Source organism: Panthera onca, chromosome C1, assembly GCF_046562875.1.
Source record: "Panthera onca isolate mPanOnc1 chromosome C1, mPanOnc1 haplotype 2, whole genome shotgun sequence".
In the NCBI taxonomy this organism is placed as follows: Eukaryota; Metazoa; Chordata; class Mammalia; order Carnivora; family Felidae; genus Panthera; species Panthera onca.
In genome coordinates this window covers 202095097-202108438 of record NC_138346.1, presented here as the reverse complement: position 1 = coordinate 202108438, position 13342 = coordinate 202095097, and the positions used below count along the sequence as shown (strand labels likewise).

At 47.4% G+C, this 13342-nt stretch overlaps 1 protein-coding gene, 1 long non-coding RNA gene and 1 pseudogene across 3 annotated transcripts in view; 2 read left to right on the top strand and 1 right to left on the bottom strand.

The window, feature by feature from the left end:
• The window catches only part of PAFAH2 (platelet activating factor acetylhydrolase 2), a 34266-nt gene extending 22019 nt beyond the window's left edge, over positions 1–12247 (bottom strand). For both annotated transcript variants that reach the window (XM_060622424.3, XM_060622425.3), the window contains exons 1-4: positions 12173–12247; positions 4883–5023; positions 3776–3929; positions 3114–3210 (exon numbers count right to left, since the gene is read on the bottom strand). In XM_060622424.3, the coding sequence (XP_060478407.1) occupies positions 3114–3210; positions 3776–3929; positions 4883–4972 (341 nt within the window). In that variant the 5' untranslated portion in view covers positions 4973–5023; positions 12173–12247. The remainder of the gene's footprint in view (positions 1–3113; positions 3211–3775; positions 3930–4882; positions 5024–12172) is intronic.
• Positions 6779–7170, top strand: LOC132671535 (small ribosomal subunit protein uS10 pseudogene; annotated as a pseudogene).
• A 55-nt stretch (positions 12248–12302) lies between the features above and the next one.
• LOC132671536 (uncharacterized) lies at positions 12303–13229 on the top strand. The gene is made up of 2 exons (XR_009607136.3): positions 12303–12516; positions 12762–13229. It is a non-coding gene; the product is annotated as an uncharacterized LOC132671536 (long non-coding RNA).
• Positions 13230–13342: the final 113 nt, after the last annotated feature.

The window sequence follows — 13342 nt, the reverse complement described above, 5'->3', positions numbered from 1 at the left end:
TCAAGCAGGCTCCACGCTCAGCACAGAGCCCAATGTGAGGCTCCATTTCATGACTGTGAGATCACGACCTGAGCTAAAATGGAGTCGGATGCTTAACCACCTGAGCCACACTGGCACCCCAATAAACAGGTAACATTTAAATACACATACTCCTCCCTGTGATGGGAAGCCATAGGTCTGGAAGGATTTCCAATCCCCAATGTAACCACACAGGCAACAAGAGGAAACCATGTCCCTTTCCCTCCCTGCCTTTTTTCTAGGAATTTTTTTAATGTTTATTTATTTTTGAGAGAGAGAGAGACGGAACGTGAGTGGGGGAGGGGCAGAGAGAGAGGGAGACACAGAATCTGAAGCAGGGTCCAGGCTCCGAGTGGTCAGCACAGAGCCCGATGTGGGGCCCGAACTCACGAACCATGAGGTCATGACCTGAGCCGAAGTCAGACACTTAACTGACTGAGCCACCCAGGCGACCCTTTTCTAGGAATTTCATTCTGGTTATTGATGAGTATTTATAATTGGCTCACCCAGGTCAACTGAGGGGTGAAGTCTCAATACACATTCTTAGACCAAAAAGACCACTCTCCAAAGTCATGTGCTCACCTGCTGTCTGTATAAAATACCTGTGAGCTTATGAGGATGTTTCTTACTTTTTTCCCTGCTAGACTACAGTCTTTCTGAAGGCAAGGACTCTATCTTATTCACTACTGAATACTCAACCCCAGCACAAGCCCCGGCATATGGCAGGTACCGAATTTACTGAATAAGAAAGCAACATTGAGGGCACCTGGGTGGCTCCGTCGGTTAAACGTCCGACTTCAGCTCAGGTCATGATCTCGCAGCCCATGAGTTCGAGCCCCGCGTTGGGCTCTGTGCTGACAGCTCAGAGCCTGGAGCCTGCTTCGGATTCTGTGTCTCTCTCTCTTTCTGCCTCTCCCCCACTCATGCTCTGTCTCTCTCTGTCTCTCAAAAATAAATAAAAATGTTTTTAAAAAGTTTAAAAAAAAAAAGCAACATTGAAACCCATCTATTTGCCTTTTGAGCCGCATCTCCACATTTACTCTCCACTTCCTGCCATGGGCTAGCTGTGTGAGTCCACGTTTAGGCTCCCCTAGTGGATGCAATTCCTTGATGTTTATCTCCATAGGACTCACCTTCTCATGCCAAGGGGCTGGCACAGAACAGATGCTCAACAGATATTTGCTAAATGAATGAGAACCTAGCAAAACATAGCCCTTGTATTCACTTAGTGAATATTTGTTGGGAAACTACTACTTTCCAGGTATTGGCCTAGGCGCTGGAAGAGATAGAAGACAGACATGGTCTCTGCCTTCAGGGAAATTACAATCTAGTAGAAAAGACAGACCTTAAAGAATAATCACACGTGGGCACCTGGGTGGCTCAGTCGGTTAAGTGTCCGACTTCAGCTCAGGTCACTATCTCACACTTTGTGAGTTTGAGCCTCACGTCAGGCTCTGTGCTAACAGCTCAGAGCCTGGAGCCTGCTTTGGATTCTGTGTTTCTATCTCTCTGCCCCTCCCCTGCTCACACTCTGTCTCTCTCTCTCTCCCAAAAATAAATTAAAAAAAAATTTTTTTTAATTTTTAATTAAAAAAAAAAAATCACGCATAGTTAATTCATTATAATTATGATAAGTACTGAGAAGTACTAGATATTGTCTTATGAAAGTACATTACTGAAAAAATTAAACTAATATAATGCAGGGGTTAGAATGGGTGTCCCTAAAAGTGACATCCAAACTAGACATTGAGGTTAATTTGGAATTAGCCAGGCAAAGATGAAGGGGTTGGGGGGCCAGAGGAGGAAGAGAGAAGCAGAACAGCAAATACTTCAGGCAACGGAAACAGCCAAAAAGCACGGCACAGATAAAGGCTCTGAGGCAGAAAACAACATAGTGCTTTTACAGAAGTGAAAGGTCAGTTTGTCTCAAGAGCCGGAGTGAGGCAAGTAGTTAGAACTGAGGCTGGAAACTTTGTCTGGGACCTGCATCCACGTAAGGCCATGACAAGAACTGAATTAAGTTCAAAGGACTATTAAAAAGTCTAAATACAGAAGCGACAGTCGTTCATTTATATAACAACATTCACTGAGCACCCACCATCAGCCAGGCACTGCTCTAGGTGCTGAAATGACTCGGTCCTATCTGCTTTTTAAAACAGATCTCCCTGGCTACCGTGTCGACAATGGTTTAGGGAATGGAGAGGCAAAAATAGATGCCTTTGAGATGTGTAACCTTCTAGGACATAAGCCAGACTTGTATGTTGATAATGAACCTATAGACAGAATCTTCACAAACTTACACAGGAACACAGACTATAGTTATTAAGCTATGTAACACAGCAAGATGTAGAAATCAGGGTTCCTAGGAAGAATTCTGAATGGATACTGACTTATAAAACTCAGGCAGAGCCTACCCAAGTCTGGTAGGAGAGATCTTACCATTCACCATCCCATGGTTCCTCGACATAGGGAAACAGAGAGCTGTGTGTGTGGACACTTCCAGGTGCCAGTCTAACTGAATCCTCACAAACCACGCTGTGGGAGCAGCATCCCCATCCGACAGATGATGAAATCTGGGCTCGGAGAGTTCTACCACTGTCCCAGGCTCCCACGGGGTGGGGGGTAGGGGGGCGGCGGCGGTGTGGCTGAGATTCACAGGTGAGGCTCTGAGCTCCAGGCGTGCAGGGAGTGAGCCCGTCTTACTGTTATATCAGTGCCATGGCAGAGCTGTCCCTCCATATACAGTGAAGAAATTACTCTGTAAGGCTTAAGCTCCTTTCTAATACTTCCGTGCTGTTACATAGAAAGAGGACTAAAAGTGTTTATTTATAAATGTTTCTGTTTAAATAAATATGAACAGAAAATAAGTTGTTTGTTTCATTATAAATGCTGAACACGAGAAGCCTGCTGAAAGACTCCACCAGGTGGAAGGGGCTTGGGAAAGGCCTTTAAGGGAAGGTGGAAGGAGGCAGATGGGAGATAAGACAGCTGGCAGGCGGAAATGTCTGTTCCTCTGCCCTTTGAGAAGAAGTTCAGACTCAGCTGCTGTCACTGGTTGAGGAATATGACAAGTTCTGGGGGACAGAAGCTCTTACCTGAAGGCTCCCATGCCATGGGAGAAGATGATCAAGGGGTATCCAGAATCCTTTGTCTTAAAGGGGCCATTCCAGCTAACAGGCAGGCGACAAGATCCTGGCAGAGACATGGGCTATAGAATCTCTGGCTGCCCCAGATCTGTATTCCCAAGGGCAGCCTGGGCACAGGCATGCGTGGGGACACATGCCCCTCCTCACTGGAGAACCACCTTTTGCCCCTGAGCAGTCCAGGGCAAACAGTCACCTTTTCTTTCCCCTTTTCTTCCCTAGCAAGCACAAATATAATAGAAAATGGGAAGATAAATGCAACAAGTACTGAACGACCCCTGAGGTGCCAAGGCGGTGGGTAGACTTCTTAATGGTGGGGCCTTTGGGGGAAGTAGATGACTCAGTGTGACTTTCCCCAGAGAGAGGAGAGCTAAGGAAGAACTGTAAACGCGAAAGTCTGGATTCAAATCCACGACAATCTAACTCTATAACCAAAGCTCTTATGTATATAATCCTCTCCCAATTCTCCACACTGCAATGGCTGACGCACGCCCCGTGACAAAAGGGCTGGAAAATGCAAACTAATGGTACTGTGTGCGCCTAGGGAACTCTCCTAGAAACATAACCAAGAAGCTGGGAAAGCATCTGGGCGGGGCGGGGAGGCCAGCCCTTACCCACAGCCAGGTTGAACAGCAAACCCCCCCAGCGCTTATTAAACCGCAGGTAATCGGCCAGGCCAGTGCAATACTCATAGCGGGGGATCCACAGGGGCTGCTCCGTGGTCTCCTCTGACTCCTGGCAGGGATAGAACAGTCGAAAGAAGCTCCCCTGTAGGAAAGAAGAGAGCAACTGCTCAGAGCAAGAAGCCTGACTCTGCTAGACTTCCCATCAGACACACTCAGAGGGTATCTGAGGTGCCAGCGGGGCAGGGCACCAAAATGGGGAACTTAAGCTCTAATTCATATACCTGAATTTCACACCCAGAAAATCCAGAAAGGAGCAAATTTATTTTTAGCGTACATGTAAGGCTTATGTGATTTCAAATAGCTGACTATACTGTGAATTACATCTGGGAGCACCAAAATATTTTCAGTGCTTGGATCAGAAAGATTTCAATTCTGGCCCTGAGCCCAGGCCTGGAGGAGCCCCAGGAGTGAGATTAGCCCTCGTGCTGGATGGGGTGGGGGTGGGGGTGGGGGGGCATCACCCAGGGCAGTTCTCTGGAAGCGGCAGCACCCTCATTTTACACAGGAGTAGGTGAGGGCTTAACAGGAAGTATGTGCCTCTCAAGAGAGAGGGGAAGTCTAAGGGCCAGCAGAGAAGCACCTAGGGACTGTTGGAGGGAAAGTCTGGAACCAAAGCAGGAGGGAAAAATGGATGAAGGCAGGAGAGGAGAGAGAGGAGCATGTCTTCCAACCCAGGTCAGGGAGTCAAAGGCCAACAGCACATGGCCCACGGCTCCTCCTCCCATACCTTCAGATTAGCAGGAGACTGAAGACGTTCCCAGCATCAGGCATCTGCTCTAAAGATAAGGCCGCAAGCCCGAGAGCTGCCCTTGGAGCCAGAGCCCGCACCCCCTTTCCTCCTAGCTGGCAAAAGAACCCATCTCTGGCTACCGAGAGGTTTCTAACTGGAGAGACGAAGAAAAAGGTCAGGGAAGACAGACTTGGGGGCTCTATCACCAAATCCAGATCAGCTCTCTGTTTCATCGGGATGGCTATTAAGTCATGGTGCAGGAAAAAGCAGCAGGGGTGTGTGCGGACAGAGCCGGAGATGCTTACCTGGAGACTCTGACCTTCCATCACATCCCCGCAGCCTACGAGGTGGGGTCCTGTGACAGGGGGAAAGCCCACGGACTGGTTGACCCCCATTTCATCACCAGCTGAGACGAACAACGACCTGGGCAGCGCTGAACTTGATGGCTGAGGGTGGAACATAGAAGAGCCTCTTGCTGGTTTCCTCTTAGCTTCCTGTTGATTCTATGTGTCATCTGCCACCCGTGTCCACTGCTCCTTATCACCCCATCTCCTTGTCAGGGACTCGTTCAGTCTTCCACACCAACCACTGTGCTACCCTGACTTTGCCAAGGTTTAAGGGCTGCTTTGTTGTTGGGGGCAGGGTGAAGAGATGGTTGGGGAAAGGAAAGAGAGCTTCCATGCTTCTCAAAACCCACTGCCAAGTGCTCACTCAGCACCTACTATGTGCCCAGCACAGCAGTAACTTCTGCGTAGAATGTAACCCAGGCTGTGTCCTCATGAGGCTAGGAATAACGACGACTAAGATGTATTATTGGCTCTGTGTCAGCACTGAACTAAGCTCTTTACATACAGTACGTCACTTCATTCTCTCCACAAATCTCTGAGGAAGGTCCTATGAAGACCCCGTTTACAGATAAGGAAACTAAGGCACAGGGAGGTTGAATAGCTTTCCCAAGTTATACTGCTTCCAGGCAGCAAACCCACGTCTGTCTAATGCAGACCCGAGCTCTTAACCCCTACTGATCCTGCTTGTGCGGAGACTCGGTTGCAGGTTTGCAAAAGCACGGACCTCCACTACTGACTATGAAGGAGGCACTTAGGCTGGGCCTTGAGGTATGAGCAAGATCTGGAGACAGGGGAGAGGAAGGAAAGCACTTCTACACAGAGCAAGAAAGGGCAGCGATAGGGGAAGAGTGTGATGTGGCAGGAGATCAAACAGGAGCCTTGAACGTGGCAGGTGTGCGTGCTTCGGACTAGCCCACATTCCAGGAGCTTGGCTGCTCCCTAAACAGGAGCTAATGCCATGGCTTCTGTCCCTCTGCAACCTCATCATCACCAGCAACATCGTCATCATTACACCTACGGAATGCCAGGAATGACACCAAGTGCTTTGCTATATTACTAATTGAAAAATTGAGATGAGGAAACTGATGAGTTTGCCAGTTACATAGATTACCCAAGAACATACAGCTAACAGAGCCAGAATTTGATCATGAGCAGTGTGGCTCTAACAGTGGAGAATATGGCCAAGCTTCTCAACATGCATTCTATCTTGCCTTCCTGTGTGACTTGGGCGGGGCTGCCCGATCAGCCCTTGGTGTCCCCTGGTCGGTATCTGGATGAAAAGTGGGCACATGACATAGTTGGTCCATTCAGAGCAAAGCTCAGGACTTTTGATCCCTGAGGACGGAAAAGTTCTTTCTTGTTTTGAATGAGAGTGATGTGCAGATACAAAGCCTTGGAATGTGGGAGCTGCTTTGCTACTTCAAGGACGAAGCTACCCAAGGAGGATGGATAGCAGAGTTGAGCAAATCGGAGAAACGCGAGTCCTATTTGTGAAGACATTAACACTCTCTTTATCTTTATCTTAAAATGCGGGGCAGCTCAGTCAGTCAAACGTCCGACTCCTGATTTCGGCTTAGGTCGTGATCTCGCGGTTCGTGAGGTGCGTGACACGGAGCCTGGTGCGGGGCTCTGCACTCACACGTGGAGCCTGCTTGGGATTCTCTCTCTCCTTCTCTCTCTGCCTCCATCCACCCCCTGCTCACATGAGCTTTCATGTGCACATGTGCGCATGCTCTCTCTCTCAAAATAAATAAATCAACTTAAAAAAAAAAAAAAAAAAAGAATCTCACCCTTTGAGGAAGACACGGCCGCAGCTACAGCAGAGCTTTGGAGGCCCTGCTCCTGCTCCTGACTCACCAAGTTGCTCAGGAAGCCGCACTGCAGCCATGGCTTTTAAAGACCCCGGGAAGACACCCGTGGAACCAGAGGTGGCGATTCACCAAATGAGAATGACTCTAACCAGCCGCAACATAAAATCTTTGGAGAAGGTATGTGCTGACTTGATCAGAGGCGCAAAGGAAAAGAATCTCAAAGTGAAAGGACCAGTTTGGATGTCTACCAAGACTCTGAGAATCACTACAACAAAAACTCCTTGTGGTGAAGGTTCTAAGACTTGGGATCATTTTCAGATGAGGATACACAAACGACTCACTGATTTGCACAGTCCTTCTGAGACTGTTAAGCGGATTACTTCCATCAGTATTGAGCCAGGAGTTGAGGCTGAAGTCACCATTTCAGACGCTTAAATCAACCTCTTTAATAAATTATCAGTTGCTAAAAAAAAAAACCTCTAGACTATACATGAAAGGCCTGACCCACTCACTCCTAGATTTTCTAGTTACATGAGTCAGTAAATCCCCTTTTTGTTTAAACTGACTTTAGATTTCTAATGCCTGAACCAAAAGCATCTAAACCGATACACTAAGTCCCAGCCCCAGATTTTTGGTCATTACACTATTCTGTTTTCTTTAAGACACTCTGGGATGGATCAGAAAGTTCAAGTCCTGGGGCACCTGGGTGGCTCAGTCGGTTGGGCAGCTGACTTTGGCTCAGGTCATGATCTCACGTTCCGTGAGGTCGAGCCCCGCATCGGGCTCTGTGCTGACAGCTCAGAGCCTGGAGCCTGCTTTGGATTCTGTGTAACCCCCCTCTCTCTGCCCCTTCCCCACTCGTGCTCTGTTTTGCTCTGTCTCTCAAAAATAAGTAAATGTTAAAAAGAAAATTATAAAAAAAAAAAAGAAAGTTCAAGTCCAAGCATGTCTAGGCAAGAAGAGACCTTAGAGACCATTCCCATCAATCCTCCCCCACCCTCCCCAGTATATACACGTGCTGCTGATGAAGAAATCAAGGTCCTAAGAGGTTAAGTGAACTGTTGAACATCACAAGTGTATCTATTACTACACACAGATCTCCTGGTTGCCAACTTCCAACTGTCTGGTCCAGTGGAAAACTCAATAACCGATAATCCTAACGTCATTCTATTTACCTTTGGAATATAATAAGTGATTTTCTTTCTACTACTCTGTAGTAGTAGAACCCAGTTCTTTTTATTTACTTATTTTTAAATGTTTATTTTTTTTTTAACGTTTATTTATTTTTGAGACAGAGAGAGACAGAGCATGAATGGGGGAGGGTCAGAGAGAGGGAGACACAGAATCCGAAACAGGCTCCAGGCTCAGAGCTGTCAGCACAGAGCCCGATGCAGGGCTCGAACTCACGGACCAAGAGATCATGACCTGAGCTGAAGTCGGCCGCTTAACCGACTGAACCACCCAGGCGCCCCCAAATGTTTACTTTTGAGAGAGAGAGTGAGGGACAGAGAGAGAGGGACAGAGACAGAGAATCTAAAGCAGGCTCTGTGCTATTTGCAGAGAACTTAACATGAGGCTGAACTCCCAAACCGCGAGCTCATGACCTAAACCAAAATCAGAGTTGGACACTCAACGGACTGAGCCACCCAGGCACCGCAGAATCCAATTCTTTTTAAAAAGAAACTGAGCTCCTGATGTAGTCAGTGCACCAGTTAGCCAGAGTGAAACTGAGCATGTGCATGAGCATGTCTCATAGCCTGAGCTTTTCCCCTGGTCGTTGCGGGTGTAACCAATGGCAGGCCTCTGCAGGGAAACAGGGCACATGTCACCCACATGACAATGAAGCAGCTCCAAGTTCTAACTGCCATCAAAGAAGGTCAGATAAGAAGATCAGATAGACGTAGGAGTTCTGAGAAGAAAACACACTCTGGTAGCTTGCCCGTGGAGGGCGGGAGAAGGTGGTAAAAGTTAATTTTCAAGGAGAAGAAAGTGCATGAGCTAAGACACAGAGGTAAGAAAGCACACGTGAGAAACAGCTAGTCATTAGTGACGGATGCGAGGTGACAAAAGAAACGTGTGACAGATATGGAGGGTAGCAGTCTCTCAAGAGCTAGGCTAAAGAGTTGGAATCTACTCTGGAAATGAGGGTGTGGAAATCACCAATATTAAGTCTGAAAGAGCCAAGTTTGAGCCCAGCTCCTTTGCTGCCTAGCTTTCTTACCTCGGGTGGAGCATCCGATCTCACTAAGCCTGATTCCCCATCAGTACAATGGGATGCTATCCATCCTCATAGGGTTGCTAGGGAGGTCAAATGAAATAATGTATTTAAAGCGCCCAGTATAGTATCTGGCTCTTATGAAGTATCCAGGAAATATGTGTTGATTGAGTGAAATGTAGAAACAATGGGATTTGGCAACGGAGTGGATTTGTGGAGGCAAGGGAGAGACAAGAGCCAAAGATGAGTCAGGTTTCAGGACTGGGTGACCAGAATGATACTAGCTTCTTACGGGAAAAGATGTTGGTCTTTCTGCATATAGAGAACAGTGCTTGGGATTGGAAATCAGGATAAGTGGAGTTAGACTGCTAAACAGATGGGGGAGTAGAACTCACTGGTAGTCCTGGAAAGTTTCTGGGGGGGGGGGTCATTAAATTTGGAAATAAATACAAATGAAAGCTAATTGGCCAGAGTGAGGCATACCCAAAAATGAATCTGCATTCCCTGGGCTCACATTAACTGATGTTCAAGGAAGGCGGGGGGAGGGGGGGATGGGAAAATCCAATTTTGCCTATAAGACACCCACACAAAGTATCCAGAGTCATTTCCAATATATGCCATATAATTTTCCAAGGAAATGAGTCCAGGTGTCTCTAATTTGCTTTGCTTAGCTCATCCAAACAATTCAAGGCGGAACCTGTCTAGAAGCCTCTCTACCCATGCAAACCTATTCCACCCATCAAGGCCCAGAGAAATCCCCGGTTCTCTGTGCTTTCCCAAGTCCTTCCACCTTCCCTCCTCTCAAATCTAAGCACTGTCCACATCCTTCACCTCATAACCAATCACGGGCTGCTTTAGAACAGCTCTTGGATTACTGCCTATTCTAGCAGTTTTCGATCAGTGACTTGCCTATGAACAGTTCAAGTAGAACCTAGTTCAGAGGTTCCTGAACCTATCATCACAATCACCTGGGAAACGTTCAAAAATATAGATTTTAAGGTCCTCATTCCCGGAGGTCAGTTTTTAAAAGCTGCCCATGTTTCTCATCAGCAAGGTGTGAGAACCTCTGGTCCAGAGGGAACACAGGACTTTTTATTCAGAGATGTACGCATGCAACAAATATTTACTGAGTGTATACAGTGTTCCAGCCCACCGCTGTATATTAATGAAATGATAATGACTAAGATTTCACTTAGTTGAATCCCCATGGCCACCTAGAAGCATGTTCTTGCTGGTTACAAGGCTTAATGTAGCGCCTTGCATATAACTACTTGCAAGAATTAATTTATCCAATGAATCTGATTTAGTTTTTTACACACTTAGGCCTCATTTCTTTGGATATACTAGAGATAGAGGCTGTGTTTTATACTTCTTTGTAGGCCAAACCATCTATCATCAGGCTTCCTCTATGTAGTAAGGACCCAATAAATGCCTCTTTATTTGGCTTTGATTTAAACTCCCTCAATTCTTTAATCTGTCTTTTCTACCTAAAAACAAGGCTATATGGTATAGTGTAAAAAAGGCTTTGGCGACCGTCTGAATTCCAATTCTTAATTGGCTGTGATCTTGAGCCAGTTCCTTAAGTTCTAAGCCTCTGATAATTTATCCCATAGGATAGAAATAATAGTACTCGTGAAGTTGTTGATGAGAATTAAATGAAATAATGTATATTATAATGTATATAAAGCACCTGAAACGTAGAAGGCACTAGAACCAGAGATGGTAGCTCTGAGCCTAAGTTCTTTTTAAGTAAAATGAAGTCACTTCTAGTTAAATTAAAATAAGAAAGCTGATAATTGCCTATGGCTTGGTACGTTTCAAGTACGCATAAAAATCTTAAAAATGAATGAATAATGCCATGTCTCTCTTTCGCCATACCCAGCCGAGGTCTCTTTCAGAAATTTTTTCTGGATTAAGCCCTTTGGCAAAATGGATTCTTCCCTCCCAGCTTTTCTGGATCAGAAACACCCAAGCCCAAACCACAGTGTACTAAAAAGGCCCACAAGAGCCCAGAAGGAATGGACAGTGCCTACAATGCAGCTGTCCATCTCCTGCTGGGGCCCTGTTTCCAGTGAGTAGAAATCAACCACCCTTTTGCCAGCTGTGTGGACTTTTCATCACTGGCTATTTCAGGACAGAGTCCACGATAAACACTTCTCTGGGGCTTCCTTTCAGACAAAGCTCTATGGAGACTTAAAGCTCCTTAAAGACCTTTGGGCGCTGGAGGAAGTGAGGAAACATCCTGCTCTTAGAGAATGGAGACACCGAGTGCTCCAGAGGCAGGCTTGAGCAACAAGGGGGCAGAGATAGAAAAGGAGCCAAGATAAGAGGGGTCCAGAGCATTAACAATTATAATAAAAATAACCTCTCTCGCTTGTGGAGGTTTACAGTTTAAATTTCTTTTTTTTAACGTTTTATTATTTATTTTTGAGACAGAGAGAGACAGAGCATGAATGGGGGAGGGGCAGAGAGAGAGGGAGACACAGAATCGGAAGCAGGCTCCAGGCTCTGAGCCATCAGCCCAGAGCCCGACGCGGGGCTCGAACTCACAGACTGTCAGATCGTGACCTGAGCCGAAGTCGGACGCTTAACCGACTGAGCCACCCAGGCGCCCCGGCTTTACAGTTTAAAAAGCCCTTTCACACACATTAGCTTATTGACTTCACAACACAGCCTCACCCTAAGACCGACAGAGCGATTACCATCTTCACTGTGTCAATCAAGAGCGGAGCCCCAGAGAGATTGCTTGATGTGCCCAAGGTCACACAGCGAGTGAGCTGCCGAGGTGGACCAGACCCCGGGTCGGGGGGAGTCCAGGGCTCTTCCACTAGGAAGAAGGAATGGCGACCCTCCTTCCACTACCATGCAAAACCGGAAAGTGAGGGTAAGAGAGAAAGCACACAGGAGGTGTGGAGCATAAAGAAGCCCAGGTTTCAGGGAGGTCACATTGTATGCTCAGAGAGGGGTCGTGGGGGGGGTGGGTCCTAGCACCAGAGCTCAGGGTGGGACTCCAGGGCCGTTGGGAGTGAAGGAACAAGATGACAGTGGGAGGGTGAAGGGTGCGGGTGGATACTGGAGGTGTCTGAACAGGAAACAGAAAAGGATGAGGGATTAATGCGGACTTCCTCGGATTGGGACGAGCAGCCCCCAAAACCGGCTGGAGGATGGAAAAGTTGGCTCACATCTCAGTTCAGAACAAGAGCTTTCTCCAATCCAACTTACCCAGTCAAGTTGACCCCTCAGAAGTAGCCCAGAAGGTCAACTGACGGGAACTAAAAACTACTCTGGGGCTCGTAGCCCTTTGGTAGTTGTAGTTTCCAGAACTCACCACTGGCGCTTTAAAGCGTTCCCCGCTTCTCGTCCGGAACTACAACTCCCGAAGTGCACCGCGCGAGATTGTGCATTACGACTCTAGAACTACAATCCCCAGAGTTCTATGCAGCCCCCGCCTCGTTGGATGAAACCTCCCAAGGTCCGGGATGCGGTCCGATTCCTCCCTCTGGTGGTCTGAGGCGTCGCCACCACGATTACAAGACCCGCGCGGAGGGTTACTGCTTGTAGTCCCGGTTAGTAACCCTCCGCCTCACCATTCCTCAAATAATTCCCGGGCGTGCCTAGAAATTGCAATGGCTTCCGTTTTATTCTCAAGGAAGGAGGTGGGAGGAGAGGGGTCGGAGCTTTTTTTGGTTCTTTCCCCCCTCCCCCCAATTCTGTTTCCCCTGAGAGTATGAGACTGCTCATTCAAATTAAGTGCACATTGGCGCCAAATCCATAACCTGTTGACAATTGTGATTTTTCCATTGTCCTCCAGAAACTCACTGACATGGAACAGGGGCGAACCTGAGTGATCACGGATACTCCCCACCCTCAGCCCAGCCCTTCCATCCGTCATCGCTTTGCTGCTCTTGTGCTGGTTCTTAGGGACACACTGGTGAATAAGATACTGTCCCTAGCCTCCAGTGAAATCACAGTCTAGTGGAAGAGTCTGACAAATCAATTACAACACCGCGATATGGGCTCTGATGGCGGACACAATGGGGGGTGTGGGAACCCGGAAAGGGGCACCTGCCCAGGCTTGGAGGAAATGGGATGGTGTCAGCAAGGCTTTTTAGAGATCTATGTTAAAATTAAGAACTGAGGGAACAGCACTTAGCCAGGAGCACAGGGATTGTGAAGAATGTTTTACACTCAGTAACACAAGAGTGTGAGGGTTGCCACATCCTTGAGTCTTGTAAACTTCTGTAAGAAATTTGGATCATTCAAGCAACTTTAAAAACTTTCAGCGGCTTCAGACTACTTACTGAACCAGGTCCCAGCTTCTTAGCTTTGATGCAGGCAGGCAGGGTCTCAAGACCTCAAGAGGGTCCCGCAGGACTAGCCAAGAGGATCCTT